Consider the following 21,377-nt stretch of genomic DNA (forward strand, 5'->3'; position numbering starts at 1 on the left):
GTAAAGAGAGTAGTTTCATCGATTAGTTTATAATCTAGTTTCCATGTTTCTGATATGTAAAGACTTTCTACAGTAGAGTTTGTATGTTAACACACTATCCTATTCATCATAATATTATGTACATCCTCTTCCTATGACCATCTGTCTTTATGCATCCTGTCAGTTGAAGTTCTAAATGGGAGGTTGAATTTCAATTTTGATTTTATGCAGCAAAGTAGGCATATGTACAGTAGTTTGTTGGATTTTTTTTTTTTTTTTTTTTTTTTTTTTTTTTTTTTTTTTTTTTTTTTTTTTACTCTGTACTATGACTTGTTTCCAGTACGGGATTTGCAGACATGTACACTGTATGTATGATAGCATGTCAAGCTGTAACAATAAAAGAAGATCAACTGTATTTACAAAGTATTTGTCATGAGCACACATACAGGTATACAGTGGGTGCATTACATACACACAGTGAATAATGGACGCATGGATACCATTTCCATTATCTGACCATGTGTGCAAACTTTTTTGGAAAGTGAGTTTTTGAAAGGAATTTCAGTGAATTGAGAGCAGTGTTCATGAATAAGTAGGTATGATTTGTGCTTGTTTAATTTCTTTTAATTCTATTTCACTTTTTTTTCATAAGAATGTTTTTTAAAATTTGCCTCTTTATGTGTTTTTTTTTTTCTTTCCTCTTCAACAGAGCGATGAGAGAAGCCATGCAGCCCGACTTCGGGATATCACAAGCATATTTCTGAAGCGCGTACCAGGTACATTTCTTGAAATGAAATTTTCATGGGAATATTCTATGAGTCTGTTATCTTCACATTATGTCACTCCTTTTTAAAGGTGTGGTATTTGCATTTTTCTAGTGCAGTTCTAGTAACTGGAAATCTAGGATTTGTCAGTCTTGAACTAAAATCAAATTTTACATTCTGTTTAAGAACTAAAGGTAGAAAACATAGGCCAAATTTTCAAAGAGTACACATGCTTTTAGTGTATAATAATAGTATGTCAGGTTAATTACCCATATATATAAAGATCACAGTTTATATGGCCAACTTTCATTTAACTGGAAAAGTATGCTTTTAATAAAGTAACATTAGATTATTGTTAGTTGCATTTTCTTTCAATAAGTTATTTCTGAAAATCAAATTCTTCTCAGAATCAAAGTAAAATGCTGTACCCAAATATGAAAAGGTATTTGCTTCTTGCATAATGTCACTTAAATGTTCCCTCAGTCAAAGCCAGTTGTCCAACCCTGGTAGAAATGACTTATGATAGCAGAGTTGACTAAAGATACTGTATTACCACTCACTTAGAATTTAATTTTAAGAGATGAGTGTGGTTTACAGTGTATAATGCAAAATCTGGATTAGAAAGATTGGTATGCAGGAGTGTTTTGGTCAGCATCATTACAGATATTTTATAAGAGGTTTTTAACAATTGTTTGTTTGTGTGTGTGTGTGTGTGTGTTTTGTGCGTGTATACTATACGTACACTGTACATATCATATATTTACACATCCTCTGAAGTGGTCGTGTCCAGATAAAAACAGCTGTATTCAGGCTATAATTCCAAGCTGCTGGTACCTGTATCTTTTGCTGTTCCTTGTCAAATTGAATTTGCTACAAACTACTCAATTTTTCCAGATAGCACCACTCTCATAGAGATTTTTAAAAGTTTTCAATGATTCTGTATACAAGTTTTTTTTTTTTTTTGGTTTTTATTTGTTTTTCACTAATAATGGACAAGCTGACAGATCAATCATGAAATAATTGTACATGCATCCATGGAATGGCATTATGAATGCATATGATGTGTAAAACATCAACATATTACATGCTTTCTGTGATTTTGTGACAAGCCTATTATTTCCAATACAGTGTGTTAGAGGAATCGGTGTAAATCTTACAATACAAAAAATAATAAATAAAATCTCACATATTGCAACTAAGAAAAAAACAAGATATCGAAGCGTTATTTTAATTGTCGAACAGTAAACATGTACAAAGTATTGAGAAAAGCTATAGAATGAAGTTGTGACCATACCACCTTTAATTTTGTCTTCTTCCTACAGCTGAGAAGTACAAAGGTCAAAGTGATGAAGAGGTAAGTTGTTATTAGTCTGGCATTTAACAATGTATAGCTTCATACAGTTCAATATTTGCAGAAGTGATGATTTAGTGCAGACCTAGTAAGATTTCGTCCAAGAGAAGTATGAATGACATCTAAAAGTAGCGATATGCAATTTCTGATAAGTGTGTGCAAATTGAAATATTGAAATTGCTGATGACAATCATTGAAGTGAAATGTATCACTAGTTATATTCACCCGATGTTTGTAATCTTCCATATTTTAAACTTCAATGATTAGCTTGTAGTTCTAAATGACAACACGCGTCCACACGACACCTAATGTTTAAGATTGAATTTTCAAGCGAGTCCCACTATGATTACAGACCATACAGCTGTAATTATACAAGCAGTGCTAGCAATAAACCAGATAATGTGTGATGATACAGTAGTGTACAACATGCCTTCGAGGTTGACCCAGAAGTCGAGGGGGAATAAGGTTCATGAAGGGTTCACAGAGGGGTCACGCTAACTTATACCCCTTTCATAAACTCAATAATGCGGATAATATCCGCAACATTTGGTCGTAAAATCGGAGAAGGGAAAGAATAATGCGCATTATTTCGACCCTTCTATTATCCGCATAATAGCAGCGTCGGGACGAGATTTTGAGTTTATGAACGCAAACCCAAATAACGTGGATAATTGCCGGGGTGCGGTCAAACGTCACCTGTCTTTCCCGCAGAAGGGGGGTGTGCAGTCACCATGACGATTATCCGCCTTTTTCTGGACGGGCGCTCGTAAAAATAATGCGGATTATTTTCAGAGTTTGTGAACGCATTTTTTATTGAATTGTCCGCATTATTCTTATGCGGATAATAGGAGGATGAGTTTATGAAAGGGGTATAAAGTTCAACGATTATTGTGTCCATGATGCTAAATTTCAAGTGGGGACCTCCTGCAACTCGGCCAAAACATAAACCCTGAGATATCTTGCGGTTCTAGTCATCAACTACTGTAAATGTAGATATTTTTGTGCAACTAATTTTTCGTGCTCGGCTGGGTAGGAAAGGTTTTTTTGCTACATTAAGAAGAGTTTCGTGTGTTTTTAATTCCGTGGAATCAAGACATCAACTACTTGAACATCTGCCAAGCAAAAATTTTCATGTGCTTTTATTTTCGCACTAATGTTCTGGTTGTGCGACATGCGCGAAAATTTCCGCTATTACAGTAATCTTTAAAGGCATTGTTTACCGTTTGCCTATGAAACAAAAACCCATCTTTTTATATATAGTGCTTCAAAATAGTTCTGAAATGTGAGTTAGGGATAGAAACAACCAGTCTAAAAAGTTAATCATTATAATAAATGTTAAGTATTGTTGATTATACAAAATGTGAACAATAGTTATGATAAGATTGTTTCTAGATTTAACCATCTACAGTTATCGTTTAGTGAGAAAAATAGTGGTATCTCCTTATGTTTTTGGCTTTATTGGAAGATTTTTATATGGCAGGATGTTTCGTAATACAGCTGGCCTACACATGTACACTGTATGCATCAAATGTGGTAACTCAAACATTTTTTAAATCACTGCTCCCAAAGATAAACTGTACCTTCAAGGTTGCCAACTTTTTGAGTGCATCTACCCCGGGCTAAACTACAAGCTAATTATCAAAGATTATAATGTCAAGCTATTCTTAAAGTCTAGGAATATCGTGTGAATGTAACTTAATTTGTAAATATCATTGTTGTAGTGTTACACAATAGTAGCCAAGCATTCTTTGCAGAATGAAGGTGAACTTAATGGTTTTATTTGAGATTCTTTACATTTTGATAAAGTATGCAGATATTGGTATATTGAGATCATCTTAGGTGTTATATCCCTGCATTATCTGCCAATGCTGTTCAATATTGAAATGCCTTGATAATTTGCCTGATTGTACAATAGAGTTAAAAAAAAGTATCCTCTCTAAAATTCTTAGTCTGTAGAATGTGTCTGAATATGTCCAAATGATATGCATTCTGGGCCCTGTGGCATTAAAGCTAAGATCAAACGTATGTCAGAAAATCAGACATGCATGTAAGTCTCTGAATACTCCATTCTGATTGGCTGATACCTGAGTTATGTTTGATTTTCTGACTTCTGATCAACCGCATCTTTCCATGCATTAGATCTCTGGTCTCATAAAATGAAAAATTAATATGAATGATTTTCTTCTTTCTCCATTCTTCTTGTCTGTGCAGATACTTTTTCATGTGTTCAAGGATGCCTTTTCATTTACATTCAAAGGTGAGAAAATGAGTTTGCCGTGACTAAATAGTCTGAGATAATGTATTACCAAGTGCCAGTGAATTGCAACCAGTATGATTTTGTGAGATGACGATGATGATTCACAGCATTTGTATGGCACTCCGCAAACAAAAAACAAAACAAAACAAAACAAACATGCAAAGGTTTAGACTCCTCTAGGAGAGTTTGTAATTGAATGTCTGCTGAAAAATGCGAGTCTTGAGTGAAGCTTTGAAGTGTTCAGATTTTCAATTACATGGAGAAATGATGGGAGGGAGTTCCATAGGCCAGGGGCAATAGAGGAAAATGAAGGACAAATGCGCTAAGGGATGCAATGTGTTAACCCTCATTAATATTCTGCATCCACGACCTTTCAGCAGAGTGACTGTCACATTCAAGATAAGAAATTACCCTGCCCACAGTATGCTCATGGTCTTTGTGAACAAGTTTGGATGGATTCAATCATTCTTAGCAATGCCAGTGTTTTGTGACCTTCTGCTGTCATTTTTGTTGCTAGACTTGGGCAATAAAACTTTCGAAATTTATATTAAAAAAAAAGGAATATGTGACTCTCGGCTGCACGCCCCCCCCCCCCCCCTCGGAAAAAGATTAAAAAAAAAATAATGAGGTTATCACTGGGGTTATTGGGAGATGCCCAAGCATGTGATGTTAGATACATTAGCTACAGTAGCTGCATGTGGCTTTGTTTTATCAAGTACCTATGCTTACCCCACCCCCCCCCCCCTTCTTGCTCAGTCGTATTTGCCATTTTGGGTCTGCCATTCCCAGTTTCCGAATGTCATGTCAAATATCCTGTGTGTGTTTCCGTTTGCTTCTGCCAGTCTATCGATGGCATTGAAGAGATTAGTTCACATAAGGGTCTGTGGTTGATGTAGCACTACAGGAAATGAAACTGTAAGTGAAAAATCAGTATTAAACATGTAAGAATGTCCTGAAGTTCTATTATTAATGGTTCCCATCTTAGAAGAAAACAAGACAAAACATGAGTAAATTATGATTTGTATTTATGCTGTCACATGAGATGTGTTCCCCCCCCCCCCCCCCCCGAAGTTCTTGACTTGAATGACAAATTGACTCAGAAATGTTTATTAAATATGCTTGTATGTGCATCAGTGGTTGAGCATCTATTGCATAAGAATATTTTCTTAAGAGGAAAAATAATGCCCTTAGTGAAAATGTTCAGTGGCAGAGCTTAGAGAACCATAGACGTCTGGTATTCCGCAGAATCTTGAGGAAGTGTGTACTGGGTACAGAAAGCCTTTGTTGTATACCATGTCACAGATGATATGCATGTGGCAACATGATTGAGCCAGTGGTAGCAAATTACAGGTGCAAGCTATCTTCAAAAAGACTTCATAATTTTTCATAGACTTTCCTGCTGTAAAAGATGTAATATGTGCAATGGAATTGGCATGTTCTGCATAGACAGAGGATGGACAATTGTCACATACTTGAGCAGTTCCCAATGTACAGTACTGGTTGAGGTGAGGATTCAGGTTTATAGCATTCCTAAGTGAGATAATGGGAAACCTCTTGTGAAATATGAAAGAGCACGTAATAACAAGGATTCAACGTTTATTTGACGAAAATTGGTTTTCAAATGGCTGAGATATCCAAAAAAGTGATAATAATAAAGGTCTACAGGCCACATCTTTTATTAGGATCTCTTTGTTTCACCTTGTTTTTTGATATCTCAGATATTTGAAAATCGATTTTCATCAAATAAACTTTTGATTTCCCTTAGAATTGCATGCTCTTTGACATCTCATAGAGTGGTTTCTGAATATCTCGCAAAACGTTAAAAGCTAAACCTTCACCTCAACCAGAACTGTACAGTCCCATTAATTTAGTATGAAGAGGTTACACTATGGATCACTCAAAGGATGATGCACACTCCAGCAGCAGACATTGTAAGATAATTTGGGGCAGGGGTAGTTTTATTCAAATGAAAACAGTGAACAAAAGCAGTTTGTGAAAATTCAAAGAGAACTGTACATTTTTTTTTTTCATGAGAAAGTGATTTTCATAATGTGAAATAGGTACTTGAGAAGTCTTTTTGTCATCACATGTTAACTGGCATATTAGTTACTAGCTCTGAATATGAAATTCCACATTTGTTGCTGTATCACATGTATTACAATGATGCTGTTCTTATATGCATCCTCTTCTTCGAAATAGTTAACATACTCCTATACATATAGTAAATTGTTATTCTTGTTCATGCTGTCCATTATACAGTACTGCATAGGGGATGACAGTCATGTATCAAAGACTGCTAATATTATTAGATTCCTTAAGCTCTTCCAGTCAAAATCTTTGACATGAAATGGGTGTAATGTACAACATTTTTGCTGATGTAATTGAACATTTGGCTGAAATTGATTTTTTTTTCTAGTTTTGATAGCAACCTGCTTTTCTCTGACAGTTGATTATATCAATTTTCTCTCCCTATTCAAGGCAATATGACCTATAAAAGTAGACCATGCTAACTATCAGGGTGCATCAGTTGTGTTGTCATATATCACACTTCCTGGCATAGGCTATTCGGGTCTCTAATATCTAAGGTGAGGCAGTTGTTTTCAGTGTCCTGAGGGATAAACACTGCAACTTTCCTTTTCCCCAGGTCAAGTCTGTGGGGAAGTGTGCACAAGTTTGGTGATAATGCATTTAACACCCGGCTGGCATGATGCCAGTATCTCCTCTGATCGAAACCCAGTTCTAATGATATCATGTCTTGGAGTGATTATCCCAATGAGAGCTGTTGCCATTAGACATGCGTATTGACGTATGACAAGACAACCTCTTGATTAGGATCAGTCATAGGTCAATGGGGAAACGATGGATCTTAAACCATTTGAATTGACAGTAAATCTCTTCTTGTGTCCACACTTCCTGAAATACTAAAGCAGCACCTCCCCCCAAAAGACAATGTCAACAATAAGAACCATAAGACATATTCCTCAGTTAATAATTCCCATTGAAGTAGGTTTACACATGGCAGATGTATTATCAAATACAACTAATGCAACATCATTTTATGTGAGGCTGTTGCTTTACAGAAAGAGTCTGATTGATATTGTTTCATGTTATTTTAAAGCACATATGTTTTAAAAAAGGTGAATACTCTGATATCTTTTAGATCTTTCCACTAAGTCATACTGTTGCAGTGTCCTTAGTGGCTTTGAAAAACCCTACATAAAATACACTGTAGTAAAAGACATTAAGTATACAATCAAGCATTTATGAGCTGATTCATAGACCTGTATGTCCATGTTTTATGTGAGTGGAGGCGCTACTCCAGAATTTGGTCATCTGCCAAATATGATCATGTGTAGAAAAAGAACCTCCAATTTTAGCCAAAGAAGGCAATGGAGTATATGTCATATTTTATTAAACACAAGGTGGTAGAACAAGAATAAGATGGTCTAGACCCTCAACATAGGGGAGACAAGGTAGTATTATGTTATTGAAGCTAGGGCCAACTGCAGTGAGTCTCGCAAGGGGATTTAGGAAGTTCACAGAAAATGAAACCTAAACAAATGGATGGACAAGATGAAAAGTGAATCACTTCTGCATTATGCTTAGATCTCAGTGTATGCAATATGTTGTTTTGATGAGATGCTTTGAATACACTTAGTTCACCATCACTGGTGATGTATTTGTGTGTTGGGAATAAGTAAATTGGCAAAAGTGTTATGCAGCACCCACAACAAGCTTCAACTGTACATCAACAACATGCCTCTTGCACTCTATGATATACTCTTTTGTAGCTCAAAACAATGTCACAATCCAGCTATTTAATTCAGTCAATTGTGGGTTTCTTTGCTGTTAATTCTTGATGACTTAGTTTTCTTATTGATATGAAAGTGAAATGAAGCTCATTTGTTTCTCACAATCTCTTGACAACAAGCTAGATTGGAGCTAGAAGAATGTATTCCTCTTAGGCCTATTGTCTCACAGTGTCATAGACATAGTATACTGATAGGTTGCTATAGGGACTGATACACTTAAATGATACCAGTTTCTCTATTTTGAACCACATTAAAAACATATAAAAAATCAATGATGGAAGAAACTATTTAGAGTGGAAAAAAGCATTATGCAAAATTTCACTCGCTAGTGTTCAATGCTTCTTGAGTTGTGCTAATTGATTCAACTACTAACGGTATGATGATGCCATACTGCAGATGAAGCCAGTATTTATTTGGGATTGATAGTTGAATGGGGGTTGCCTGCTTCCAGTATTTGAAATACCAGCCTTTATTTTGAAAATCATCAGAGCATCAAAAAAGTACAAATGCTCATTTTAATGTACCATGATGAATGTACATTGTAGTTGTGGTATAGGCGTGCATCACAGTATTTACATGGCCACAACGGAGGATCATGTAGGTCCTACTTGATAAGACTCTGTCAGCTGAGGTAACTGGGTGGCACCTGAGGCATTCAAAGGAAAATGGCAGAAAAGTGATCTAACTATTGACTGCTGCCACACTCAAAAAGGATTTGAATCAGATATTAAGAGTGTTTCTTTGATATGATATTTTGGAAATTTGATAGCCTTTTAAATGCTGGCTCCTTGCTTTGTAGCTGAAGATGTAATGAACCAGCAGTGCCTGATAGATCACTATATTGATATTCGAGCATTTACATGCAAATATGAACATTAACCCTCGCATATGCTGTTACCATCATGTCCATAGGGCAAATGCTTGATATGTAACCTAGTGTTAAACTATAACTAGTGTTGATTCAATGTTGTAGCCTATACAGTCTGTAAGGCTTGAGAACTGTTTGGGTGACAAAAGACACTAATCTTATTTCTTCTTGAATTGTTCGAAAAATGTAATTTGTCAATGCTTTAGAAAGGTTGCACAAACTTCTGAAGATCATGCTGAGTTGACTGTTACATGGGTATGTTAGACCAGTAGGTTTTTGTTTTTTGGAAAGATTGAATAAATCAAAACAACATGAGCAAAACCTATAACAGTTCTGGGGTTCACTGTAAAACTTGGGTCTTTGGCACTGTCTTTTAATCCAATATTTACTTGCACAACCCTGATATCCTCAGGATTTACAACAACCATTTGCACTTATAACTCTGCCAAGCTGTGGTTAGACGATGCTCAGGAGCAGTGCAGCATTCTCGTATAGATTCTCGTAACATAGATACATGAAATCCAAACCTGGGAGTCATTATCAACCTGTATCCTCTTACAGCAGGGATACAGCCCCCACCTTGGCCCCATCCAGGCCAGAGTTTACAGCTAACATGTCCCCTTGTCAACTGGCAAGCTTGCCTGAGATGCATTTTTAAAGGGAAGCTAGAGGGTTTTGAAGAAGGGAACTTTTCCAGTCTGGTTTCAAACCCACGTGCCACCATCTGTGTCCCAACATTTTTAATTCAGAGTGGGTGAAGGATCACTTTTCACAATAGCCTTTGAATCAGTAATGTTGTGCCCTTTGAAATTGACAACTTACACGGAAGAAGTGAGGACATAAATGTCTAAATATGTGACAGATGTGCAAAATACATTGACTGCTGTTAATGTAGTAGGATGAGATATCCTGTATATTCTTTGAGGTAATCGCTAATGTATTAATTGTGCCTCTGACTCACAGTACACAGTATCCTATCATTTTGGGATCCCTACATGTCATTCACAAAGCTGTATATGGATTTCCATAAAAAGAGACACCTGGTTACATTCACTGCTGATCAATAATTTGCTGTGGAGATGTAGGTTGAGTTTATACCAAAAGTGCTCATGTATGAATGATACCCAGCACTGCATGGCTAACTGTAAAAGCAAAGATGGAAGAATTCCCCCCCCCCCCCAATCATCTGGGATGATAAAATGACTACAAACACACATTTCAACAACCGTAAATATGCCTTGTTGTGTTAATATTATTTTTGTAACTGGTTGGTACTCTTGCAGATAAATAGCAAAGAAGAAAACTTGGCAATAGATAAAAGCAGTGATGACCAAGTATGTACAATTGTACTTGTTCATGCTGAAGGGATATGATATAGATGTAACCTCTTGTTCGAAATCTACATTTTTCACGGGGGGAGGGGAACCATCATCACTGTAATGCCATTAATCCTCAATTCCTTATCTCAGGTCACTGCATTCATTCAGTTGATTAAAGAAAGAGATAGGACAGAGACATGTTTCCCATGTCTGAGCTGGATTTTGTGCTGTTTACACCAGTTTGGAACAGGGATGATTAGTCGCTCCTAGGATGGTTGGCTGTAGCTGTACTGGTTTGCTCTGATCACGATGGTGCAGTATGGGAAAGCCAGCTTGAAGGCTTTGAGGTGAAATATTAACCCGACAATGTGTTTGCTCACATTGAGTGTTGGTGTGCGTGGATTAAACACGAATATTGATTTACCCAGACAGACAGACAGACGGAGTGGTCTCTCAAGGGCATCCCGTAATTCAGTCTTCATTTACAAAATGCATAATTATATAGTGATTATAAGAAGCAAGACCATATCTTGCAGTAAGTGAACAAGAGCATGTACCGTGTGTTCATATTGGGCATCTTTGATTTGTAGTTAGGAAAAACACAGGATGCCAACTGTTTCCCATAAGACTTTGATGTGAATTGATATTCCAGCAATGCTTGAGAAGTGTGAGTCGATGCAACTTTTCTATACTAACATTAGTCTACTTACCATTGAAATATTACCCATGAATTTTGAAGTGGCAGTCAATGAAAATAATATCAGTTTGAAGGGATCGTATAGTTTTGGTTGAGACCTAATTTCAGGTTTCTAACATTTTTTGGTGAGATAATGAGAAACCACTTATGAAATATGAAAGAGCATGTAATTCCATGAGGAATTCAACGTTTATTTGATGAAAATTGGTTTTGAAATGGCTGAGATATCCAAAACAGAGTGATTATAATAAAGTGTGGGACCCACATTCCATTACGATCGCTTTGTTTTTGGATGTTTCCGTCATTCCAAACCCGATTTTCATCAAATAAACTTTGAATACCTCTTAAAATGGTACACTCTGTACTATTTCAAGTGTTTTCTTGGTATCTCGCAAAAAGTTAAAAACCCAATTCTTATCTCCACCAATACCGTACCATCCCTTTAATCATATATATATATATATATTTTTTTTTTTCAGGAGGGGGTGGGGCTGAGGTCAATTTAAGTGTCTTAATGCAGAGTGGGTGTAGGACTGTTCAACTTGAAATTCTCCTATTCATGCATGAGCTCTTTCATATATTATACACGTATGAAAATTGCACTGTCAATCTGATTCTGTCAGTGTGTATTTAATTTTTTAAACTAATATGTATTAAACTTACATCTATTCCCTCTTTCTATTTTGCGTGCCTTTCCAGATAATTGCCAGAGCAGAGTACTTGAATCGTCTTCAAGCCAGAGTTGTGAGGAAAGGGCAACTGTGAACGGAGGGCCCCCCGCCAATGAGGTCACAGATTCAAGCCTCGGTCAGGGCCTACCTAACATATTCGACATCCTCAAGGTAAAATAGTCTGAGAAGCGAGTAAGAAGTGAGACGGGTCTTGCTAATTTAAGAGTCATTTCCATTCAGTTTAGTCAAATCTGAAGCAGATAGTGAGTCATCTCAAATCTTTTATCCCTGACCGTACACATTTGAGAGCTATTCCATCACATTAAAGTGAATTTCTACTCCCCCTGATGTGCGTCCCTTTGATGCTTTCAGCAGGTCGTATCTCATTGACGAAGGACCCCTCCATCGCAATTCTCCCGTTTTTATTGTCTGCCGGCCCTGTCAAATCTAGCCATGGCACACTCTACAGAGCCTGAGATGGCTGCATGCTCAAAAGGAAGAGAGGGGGATAAGTATTGGGGGGGGGGGGGGGAATCAAAGAGAGAGAGAGGGAGAGTGCGAGCGAGCAAGCAAGCGAGAAGGTGAACTGACTTGAGCAACTAAATGGAATGGAGAATCAGAGGGAAAAAAGTGGTATTGTTGCATTCTATGTGTGCCTGGGAGAAGATAATTCTACCCTCAGGCCATTTCCGAAGTGCAGGGTTGCATGGCAAGGGAACAGAAAAATAACGAAGGGGAATAATCTCTCCTTCATGTCTGCATTTCATTTGTGTTAATGCATGTGTGGGCATGGGAACACATTAGAAAGGCATATGGGAATGAAAGTTGAAGCTTTAAAAAGATGAAGAAGCATGAAATGCCATGAAATGACGGTTGGTGCCAACAAAACAATGCATGTCCAGGGGGCCTTACAAATGTGGTTAATGCCATTGTAACTTTTGGTGACCAATGTTGCCAAGAATTGGGCATGCTCTCAACTCTCTGCCGCTAATAGCATGTAAGTGAGAAAATTTTCTTTCTGCAAAGATTTGTTCATGTAAAGGAAGCATCTGAAAATGCATTTTGTTTGTTGATAGCTTTATTTGTATCACAAATATGCTTTTTTAAGATGTGGTGTTCTATTATTTACAGGTAGCGTTAAATGAAAATTACGCAGAAGCAATCTATTTGTGTATTTGCATGGCATAAAAAGACAGTAGACCCAGTGACCTACTTTGTTTATCAAAATCAAATATATTTACATCTAAAAAAAGAAAGAAAGAAGAATGAATATTTGCAACTCAATGTTGGTGGGTTTTTTTGTTTTGTTTTTTTTGTTTTTTTTTTTTTTTTTTGGGGGGGGAGGGGCATGGGGGAAGAAAGGGGTTGGGTTGGGGTCTTTGTTTGATGCTACTTTTCTTGCGTAGGGCTTATATTCTGCATATGGTGTGCGATGACTGTCGATGCTTGGTTTTGTTTCTCTTGCATGCTCTGTCCCTGTGTGTCTCTCTTCCTCCCATTCCCCCCTCCGTCATACTGTGAGATCGGCGCGCAACAAATCAATTCATGCTACGTCTGGCATATGCAGTGGCTTTTCCAATAATGGACAACGACATGTCATAATGTCAGTGCCTTGGGCGCTCGTGGGGCAGACAAGCGAAGTGTCGAGGACTGACAAATATATAATTGCTGTTTGGTTAAAGGGACACATCATGCACACATGATATGCAAATGCAGAAAACGTTCATATGAGCTAATACCGAGGTGCTAAAGCAATGAGCGTTTTCCTTCCCTAATTGAAGGATCCCTTAATTTGAATATACATTTGCTCATCGTTTTTTTTTTTTTTCCTTTTTGCAATTTTATAACTCCAACTCTACTCCGTATTTATTTACCCTCAAATGTTTTGCTCTGAAACCAGATCAGAGACAGTTGATAATATGCCTTGACATGCCCCAACATGCCACTTCTTTTTGAAAATATTGTTGGGAAATGAAATAAGTATTTTGTTTTGTTTTGCCACTTGTGTGAAATTATTTTCAAAAATATCTGTAATGGAATTGTTTAATTCATATAGTGATATGTGTGCACAGTGCTCTAGAAAAGACTGACATTATTGACATAGAAATTATGTATTTTGAGAGTATTCTTGCTTGATAAATGCTACGCCATAATAGTGCCTATGGGGGGGGGGGGGTGGAGGGGGATCTTGCTCTTTACCAATCATGTTGTTTAGATGTAAATTATTAAACAAAACAAAAAAATGACACAATAACTCTGTGTTTAGTAGTAGGTATTAATGCCTCACCAAAACAAGATTTATCACATTTTATTTTTTTTAATGTATTTTTGTCATGATGTCATGATAAATGTAAAATCTTAACAGTACGCTGACATTATATGCTGACACGTAATTAAACTGTTTTTGCAGGATAAATCTGCGACGATTGCAAGCAAGCGCGATTGTATTCACGATCAAGTGGGAGACAAAGCAGAGAGTCGGGTAAGAATAACTTGCCTGTGTAGCCCTTTTTTCTAAGAAAACAAAACAAGCAAACATCTTCCTAATGCCACTATCGGGACACCCTGTACAATTGCGCACTCTTCATGGGTTTATAGATCGCGGTGTTCATCCTGTCGGTCTCGTGGGCCTCTTATGCCTAGTGTAGGTCTCTTGAGCCTTCTTTACGTAGTGTCGGTGTAGGTCTTGTGAGCCTTTTTTGCCTGGTGTCAAACTGATGGGCTGTATTTGCGTAGTGTCAAATTTTCAATGTAGATCTCGTGGGCCATATGACTTACGGGTGTTGGTTTCGTGGTATGACCCCCATTGCATTCAGTCTTGGCAGTACACTGTCTGTGTGAATATGCAATGTAAAAGCCTCAATTTAATTTCTTTTTTCGTTTCTTTTTTCAGTCAATGAAATGTGGTTGTCTCTTTCTGAATTAGCCCTTGCCAAACTTCGGCTGAAAATAGTGAATTCCCAGCAACAAGTCATGGTTTACTTGTAATGTTGAGTAGATAGTCCATGATGCATCATTTTGAGTCTAGTGAACAAGACATTTTCAATTTCTTTTATCTTGTTTCCCCCTCACTTTCTGTTGTCTTTCTTCAAGGATATAGAATGTGTTTACATCCTTTCGTCGTATTCATTTTCTCTTATGTCTGTGTTAATGATTGTGTTTGTCTCATTGTGATGTACCTGGTACTGTATTTGAAAGTGCTGTTATGTTGTATGTACCTCTGTACTTTCCTGTATATAAATCTAGACATATTGTCCTGTCTCCATGAAATTCAAGCTCTGTCTCTAGTTCATGCCTTCATGCTTATCCATCCTTAAGGAATATGAAGCATCAGTCGCTCTGACGCCAATGATGTTCATGTGGATACTAAACGCAGTTACTACATTAATGATATTCTTCAGTGCGGGACCGCATCTGTCTCACAGACTGTCTTATCCATAAAAATATCAAGGATCCAATCATGGAGTTATTACACGACTCGTTATTACACAAGGAAAATTGCCTTAAGTAACTGTAGTGCTGGCGTGGGCATCAAATTATTTCCTCATCAGAAGGGGTAATTTTGTCAATATGAATGATTTAATGTGCCACAGTCTGCTAAATGCATTCACTGCTCACTGCAGAGCCCATGGCGGTTGAAATCTAGCCATGGTTAATCAAAGGAAGAAGCTAGTCTGTGAATATGCTACCCAAGCAAGCAGGTATTACTTATAATTTGGGCAGTAAAGAATCTTGAATGTAGTACCATGCACATTTTTGACTGATGACACCATGGAATCAACTTGAGTTGTCAGACCAAAGTGAAGATAGCTCATATTTAGATATTCACTTGTGCATTATGTGAACAGGAGTACATTTTGCCTCCAGCAACTTCTATCCATTCACATACAGTTATTTTTGTGCAATTACATAAAAACACTAAAATGTTACAAACTGAGAATAAGTTGTTCCTCCATGAGCATATCGCACAAGTGCAGTGCTTAAAGAAAACAGCGAAACAAGAAATAGAATCGTGACACTAAGATTAACAGCAGATGTCAAGGCAAATCAATTTCTTGCTCTTGCTCTTAGATATAAGAATTATTTGTGAATATCCAAGCATTTTCTTCAGAAATGTGTGTATCAATTCAAAAATAGAATGTAGGCCTATATCATACTATAAACAAGTAACATTTCCTTAAAGGTAGGGAATCCCATTTGCATGCCTCAAATGAGGAGTTGTATAAATACAGTGGTATGTTGAAGAGAGTATCATTTTAGAAACTCCCATAAAGTATTGAAAGTGGAAGGTAACATTTAGTACATTTTTATTGACCGTTAGATTTTGAATTTAATTTTTTTTTTTTTTTTTTTTTCCGGGGCTCACTGTAAATTCCAGTACATTACTAGGCTACCTTTGCAGACCCATGCACTGCATGTGTGTCCATCATGTATATTTTGTGAAGAAAGTTCATCAAAACTTACAAACATTTCTATATACATTCTTGCCACACACTCTATATGTTATTACATCAGCTCTTATACTTTTAGATTTGTGTTTATAGATAAAAAATACAGAAGACTGCAACAAAAAGGCTTAAGTGTGGCTGACACACAGAACTACTGAGTAGTTGAGTTTTGTGCATTATTCAAATTGTAGATAACTGTTGACTTCCAAATTTCTCAGCAGTGGCCTAAACAAGTCCCCTGAGGTTCATATCTAATGTTTTGCTGCATTTTGGGAGGTCTGTAAAAGGTATCCCCTACCTTTAACACTGCTGTGGACAGTGGGCTATACTAATTTATTTATCTACCATTTCTGCTAAAATCACCCAAGATATTTAAGATACCCACAGGCCAAATTTAAACATGAAAATGCATGAGGACAGAGGTCATCTTGTAAATCAGATGTGTGCAGGTTGTGCAGCTATATCCTACATGCTCTACTAAATTCCTGCCATTAAAAACTGTGTATCTTTATATCTTTTGGAAGGTTACATACAATGTAAATAAGTGAAGTCTAATCCTACAACATATCTGGTGCACATCATCAGGCATCTTTTCAGAGCTCACCCCTCCCGAGTCCGGGTCCATTTCCGAGGGCCCAACAAATGCTGAGGAAAACTTCCCTTATTTTTGTTGATTCCTCCCCATGTCTCTACTTGTGTGCTGTAATCTCCTTGCATCCCTCTCCCAGCGGAAACAGGGACTAATGGATGAGTCATGCTAGCACAGACACCCCCTCCCCAGACTACATCTCCCCATCTCTTGTGTCCCTACCCCTCCCCCTAGATACATGTATGTCTGCCTGTCTGTCTGTCTGTTGCTCTCTTTTCTCCCCCCCCCCCTGTCAACTGTCCCTTTTCCCTGTCCCCTTCCCTACACAACTCCATGCTTCTCTGTTTTTTTCCCCTTCCATGTGTCTGTCTGTCACAATGTCTTTTTCTCTATCTCTCACTCTTTCCTTCCACACAACCTATGTTTGTTCCCTTCCCCTTGAATGTATGTACATGGCATGCACACATAACTCAAAAGCTAGGTAATATGAATCTGATTGTTTGTTGTGGGTAGAGAAGGAATGTTATATTTTCACACCAAGCATCTTTTTGAAATCAATGGAAATGAACCGAAATTAGCTGGAAAGTCTAATATTAATCCATTGCATATATCTTTTACCTGAAAATACCATGTGAAGACCATTTTGAATACTCAGATTGAAAAATATGAGCAAAGTAGGTTATATAAGAAATCATATAACCTTTTCTCTGAGATTAAAGTCAGATCTCAGGCAGGATTCCTGGTATTAGTATGATATTGTTTGCTTGAAACTGAGCACAGAATGAGAAGATCAAAGGGTGTGATACATTATAACTCAATTGTATTTTCTATAGTTCAGCAGTTGCCCTTTGGTTCATGTAAGTGTATGATCAGGGTGAGTATTGATCAAAATATATCTTGCTATCTGTTCTGATTCCAGGTAAACGGAAGTTCTGAGGAAACTCAGGGAAGTGGATCAGGGCAAGAAAAGTATCAGGATCAGTAAGTCCTCCAATAATTTTCTTTTACTTTAACCTGTATTGTTTCTTTTTTTTTCCCCAACATTTCCCTTTGGAGTATTATGCATTCATATTATTGTTTAATTACTATTTTGTTGAATACAACAACAACAGTAAAATGTAATAACATTTAATCAGATGTGACCGCTTGGAATAGGGTCCTATGCAGGCTTACCGTAATGTGTCTGGGCAGATGAGTCTTCTATTTGTAGCTCGAAAGTTAAATATCAAATGCTACAAATTTTTGCCTGTAACAGGCAAACATATCATTGGTTTTCTGTAAAAAAAAAAAAAACAAACAAACCAACAACACACAAGCTTTTCAACATGAAGTGTAGGTGAAATCACTTTCAACCCTTACATGGGACCATGTATGCACCATCGTTCAATGTTATTATAAATGGTCCAAATGAGACATTGCTATTTATCAGTGATCAGATCAGCTGGAACCTAGTTGTAACATGATAGGACAGTTAGCTTGACAAGTGAACTTGTCCAGTTGTTGAATAGATTGTTCAATGCCTTTACATAGGTTCAGGAGGATTTTCCTTAATGGCCACCCTTTATTTGTCTAACCCCCTCTCCCCTTTCACTGTATTTCTCTCCCCAGGGCTGAGTTTGAAAGTTCAAGGACAAGTGTCTCTTCGAGTCCCACTGAAGGAGGAATTCAGCACAAAGTAGCCCCTCAGAACGGGATCTCACCACTGCGTCCAGATTGTATAAATGAGGTAAAGGAACAGACACATTAAAAAAAAAAAAAAACAACCACAAAACAAAACTTGTGAGGGCTAAATGCAACACATTTGCATAGTGTTGATTGCCTTGTGCATAGTTTCCATTGTGTGCAGCATATTGTCGATGTTAAATGTTTCTTCTGTTTTACTGGTAGTTTTGTCAGCAATCAAAGCCCAACACCTTGGAGGAAATTGCAGTGTATGATTGTCGTGTGATGCCTGTTTGATCATTGTGTTTGTCTGGATAAAGTGAAACCCATTATGAAATTGTGGCTACCAAGAAACTTACCTGGCTGACGCGATTTGCCGGGATGATGAGTTGTTTCGGAGTATTTTGAGATAAAAACTAAAAGTCGGTATGCCGACTTTTATCCCAGAAGGATCCGGGTTAACTCGGTCACAGAGACAACGCGGCCCTATTTCAGGCAATTTATACACAGTTTGTGATCGCCATATTCTATACATAGGCGCATGTTCATTTTGTAGGCGCGCCAAAGAGGTTTTTGATGCGCGTGTTGTATCAACACGGCCCATAACTGCGACAAACCAGAACGCAAACCGCTCCCATTGTATACAAGTAGTACAACATTGTACAATTCAGAGAGACAACTCGACCCCGCCATCAAAGTGAGGTCGAGTTGTCTGAGTTAGCCTGAGTTAGCCTGACCCCGATCGGGTAGGTTCTGAGATGCAAACATTTTTGGTTAATATTTCGCATTTTCATCATTACCCAACAAATATCTTGTTATTACAGCGTTATTCCACAGATTTCTCAGGCATATGTGTACATTTGGGAACGTACTTTGACAACTTTTGCAGGCATACCAGAACTATGTTTTGGCTTTAAGTATTTTGTTTTTATAATTTTACCTACATATGTAATAAGTGGTGTGTGTGTGTGTTCAGAGCTGGGTGTGCTTTTTATTACAACTGATAGACAAATTGCCCTGCATTGGGATGTGCTTTATGACATGCATGTCAAGTTCTTTGAGATTGCCATAAAACTGATACGTGCAGTTGAGTGTGTTGTTAGAAGAAGGGGGGGGGGGGGGGGGGGACAACAGCAAGAGAAGAAAAGAGAGAATATGTGTTTGTGTTTGTGTGTGCATGTGTCTGTAAATTGAAATAGCAGGAGAGTGTTGGATGTAGGAGGAGGGAAGGCCTCCTTTGATGGCTGATCCAATTTTGTGCGAAGTGAGACCTGGTCTGCAAGACCACCCAGTAATCCGAGATAGCCGACTATACAGGGCAAGCAGGAATGCTACACCTCGACCTTATCAAGTTCACTCACAGGGACGTATGCACGTACATGCCTGTCCCTAGTACACGTACATGTAGGCATTTAAAGTGTGGAGGAAGGGGGCTAGAATTCATTAGAGTCTGCATCAGTGCATGAACTGGATTTATTTTTAGAAAGAGAGTGAGAGAGAAAGAGAGAGCAGGAGATGTACACAAAGACTGAAACAGATGAAAGGAAAAAGAAGAGGAAACCTTGTTGCTATAGCTCACCAGTGAACTGTGGTAAGTGGCACAGAAGATGTCAGTACACATCTATGCCCGTTGCCAATTGTATTTTCATCTCGGTTATAAGGCTGCCAGAGGCGCTGTTTTATCCACCTGCAATGGAAACCCTACCAACAAGCGGTGCAGAGGCACGCCACCGATAATGGATTCCCTTCTATTTGTGGACAAGGACATAATGGGCTATCTGATTGTGTGCAATGTGAATCTTTCATGCCCATAGGCCTACAGATTAATTGACTGTGTGTGTTTATGTGTATGTGTATGTGCGCGTGTCCAGCAGAAACTTCTGGTATACATGTATGTGTGTTTATGTGGTAGTGCGTGACTGTGTCTGTGCGTATGTTTTTGGTTTTGTTTTTTCTAGTCCTTTATAATGTACATGAAAAGAAAGTACACTGTATTTTTGCTAAATGCTAATGTGATGAGAATCAGAGATGCTGTACATTTTTTTTTTTTTTTTGTGCGTGAAAAGGCTATAGAAAAAGAGGATATTTGTATTCTCGTACACAGGTTGCATTATGAGTCCCTTGTAGATGTAAATTCACTGTTATACCTTGAACCAGAATAGTCTATTCAACACATCTAAAGTGTTTGGACTGTTCTTACGAATTTATGTTCCATTTATTCCTAGTGATTGCCTTTCAAGATGAGTTATGCTGATATGTATGATATTAAACAAGGCAGCCTTCCTACAGTTTGTATCAGCCTTTGATTTATTCCCCCACCCCACCCTGCACACACACGCACACACACGCACACACACACAAAGATATATATCAGCAATACATAAAATGAAATGTGAGTGCATACTTCCTGTGACATTTTCATAGAAGAGCACAGCCACTGACAATGTATTTCTTTCTCCTTCACATTGCCATTACTATCTCTATGCTGTCTTCCTATGTCCATTCAGATTGCCTGCAAGGAGCAAAAAGCCAAAGGTGAGCTCTCATAGATTTAATTGAACAAGTGACAATGAAGGTGTAGCACAAGCATGCATGAATTGTCACAAAAATCTCACAAATGTGTTTCCTAGAAATAGAAAGGATTTGTGTGGTTTGTCAAACCCTATACTGCCTGTCCTTCCCAGATCGATTGGGTGAATGATGGGACTGGATATGAATAGATATGAAATATGCGAAAGTAATTGCCCAGGGCACTTGCCTTGGCCAAGAGAGAAAGTATTAGCCATTGTTATAATGTCATTTGATGCTCTAAGAGACCCTGTAGTGCCTTTGACCAGAAGTAACACTATCTTCAGAATGACATTTGAGGAAATTTGCACATATTTGTTCAGAAGAGCAGACAGTATCTTTAATATGTCCTAATGTCTGATTGATAATGGGGTGTTATTATTTTTTTTATA

At 37.7% G+C, this 21,377-nt stretch overlaps 1 protein-coding gene across 3 annotated transcripts in view; it reads left to right on the forward strand.

The window, feature by feature from the left end:
- The window catches only part of LOC140231435 (uncharacterized), an 89,280-nt gene that overhangs the window by 49,551 nt on the left and 18,352 nt on the right, over window positions 1-21,377 (forward strand). For 2 of the 3 annotated variants that reach the window (XM_072311560.1, XM_072311561.1), the window contains exons 3-9: window positions 689-755; window positions 2,066-2,097; window positions 4,306-4,351; window positions 11,747-11,889; window positions 17,675-17,736; window positions 18,364-18,481; window positions 20,925-20,952. In XM_072311560.1, the coding sequence (XP_072167661.1) occupies window positions 689-755; window positions 2,066-2,097; window positions 4,306-4,351; window positions 11,747-11,889; window positions 17,675-17,736; window positions 18,364-18,481; window positions 20,925-20,952 (496 nt within the window). Of the gene's footprint in view, window positions 1-688; window positions 756-2,065; window positions 2,098-4,305; window positions 4,352-11,746; window positions 11,890-14,128; window positions 14,201-17,674; window positions 17,737-18,363; window positions 18,482-20,924; window positions 20,953-21,377 lie in introns of all 3 variants that reach the window. The other variant, XM_072311558.1, reaches the window with a different exon arrangement.

The sequence above is a fragment of the Diadema setosum genome, chromosome 8 (assembly GCF_964275005.1).
Source record: "Diadema setosum chromosome 8, eeDiaSeto1, whole genome shotgun sequence".
NCBI lineage: Eukaryota > Metazoa > Echinodermata > Echinoidea > Diadematoida > Diadematidae > Diadema > Diadema setosum.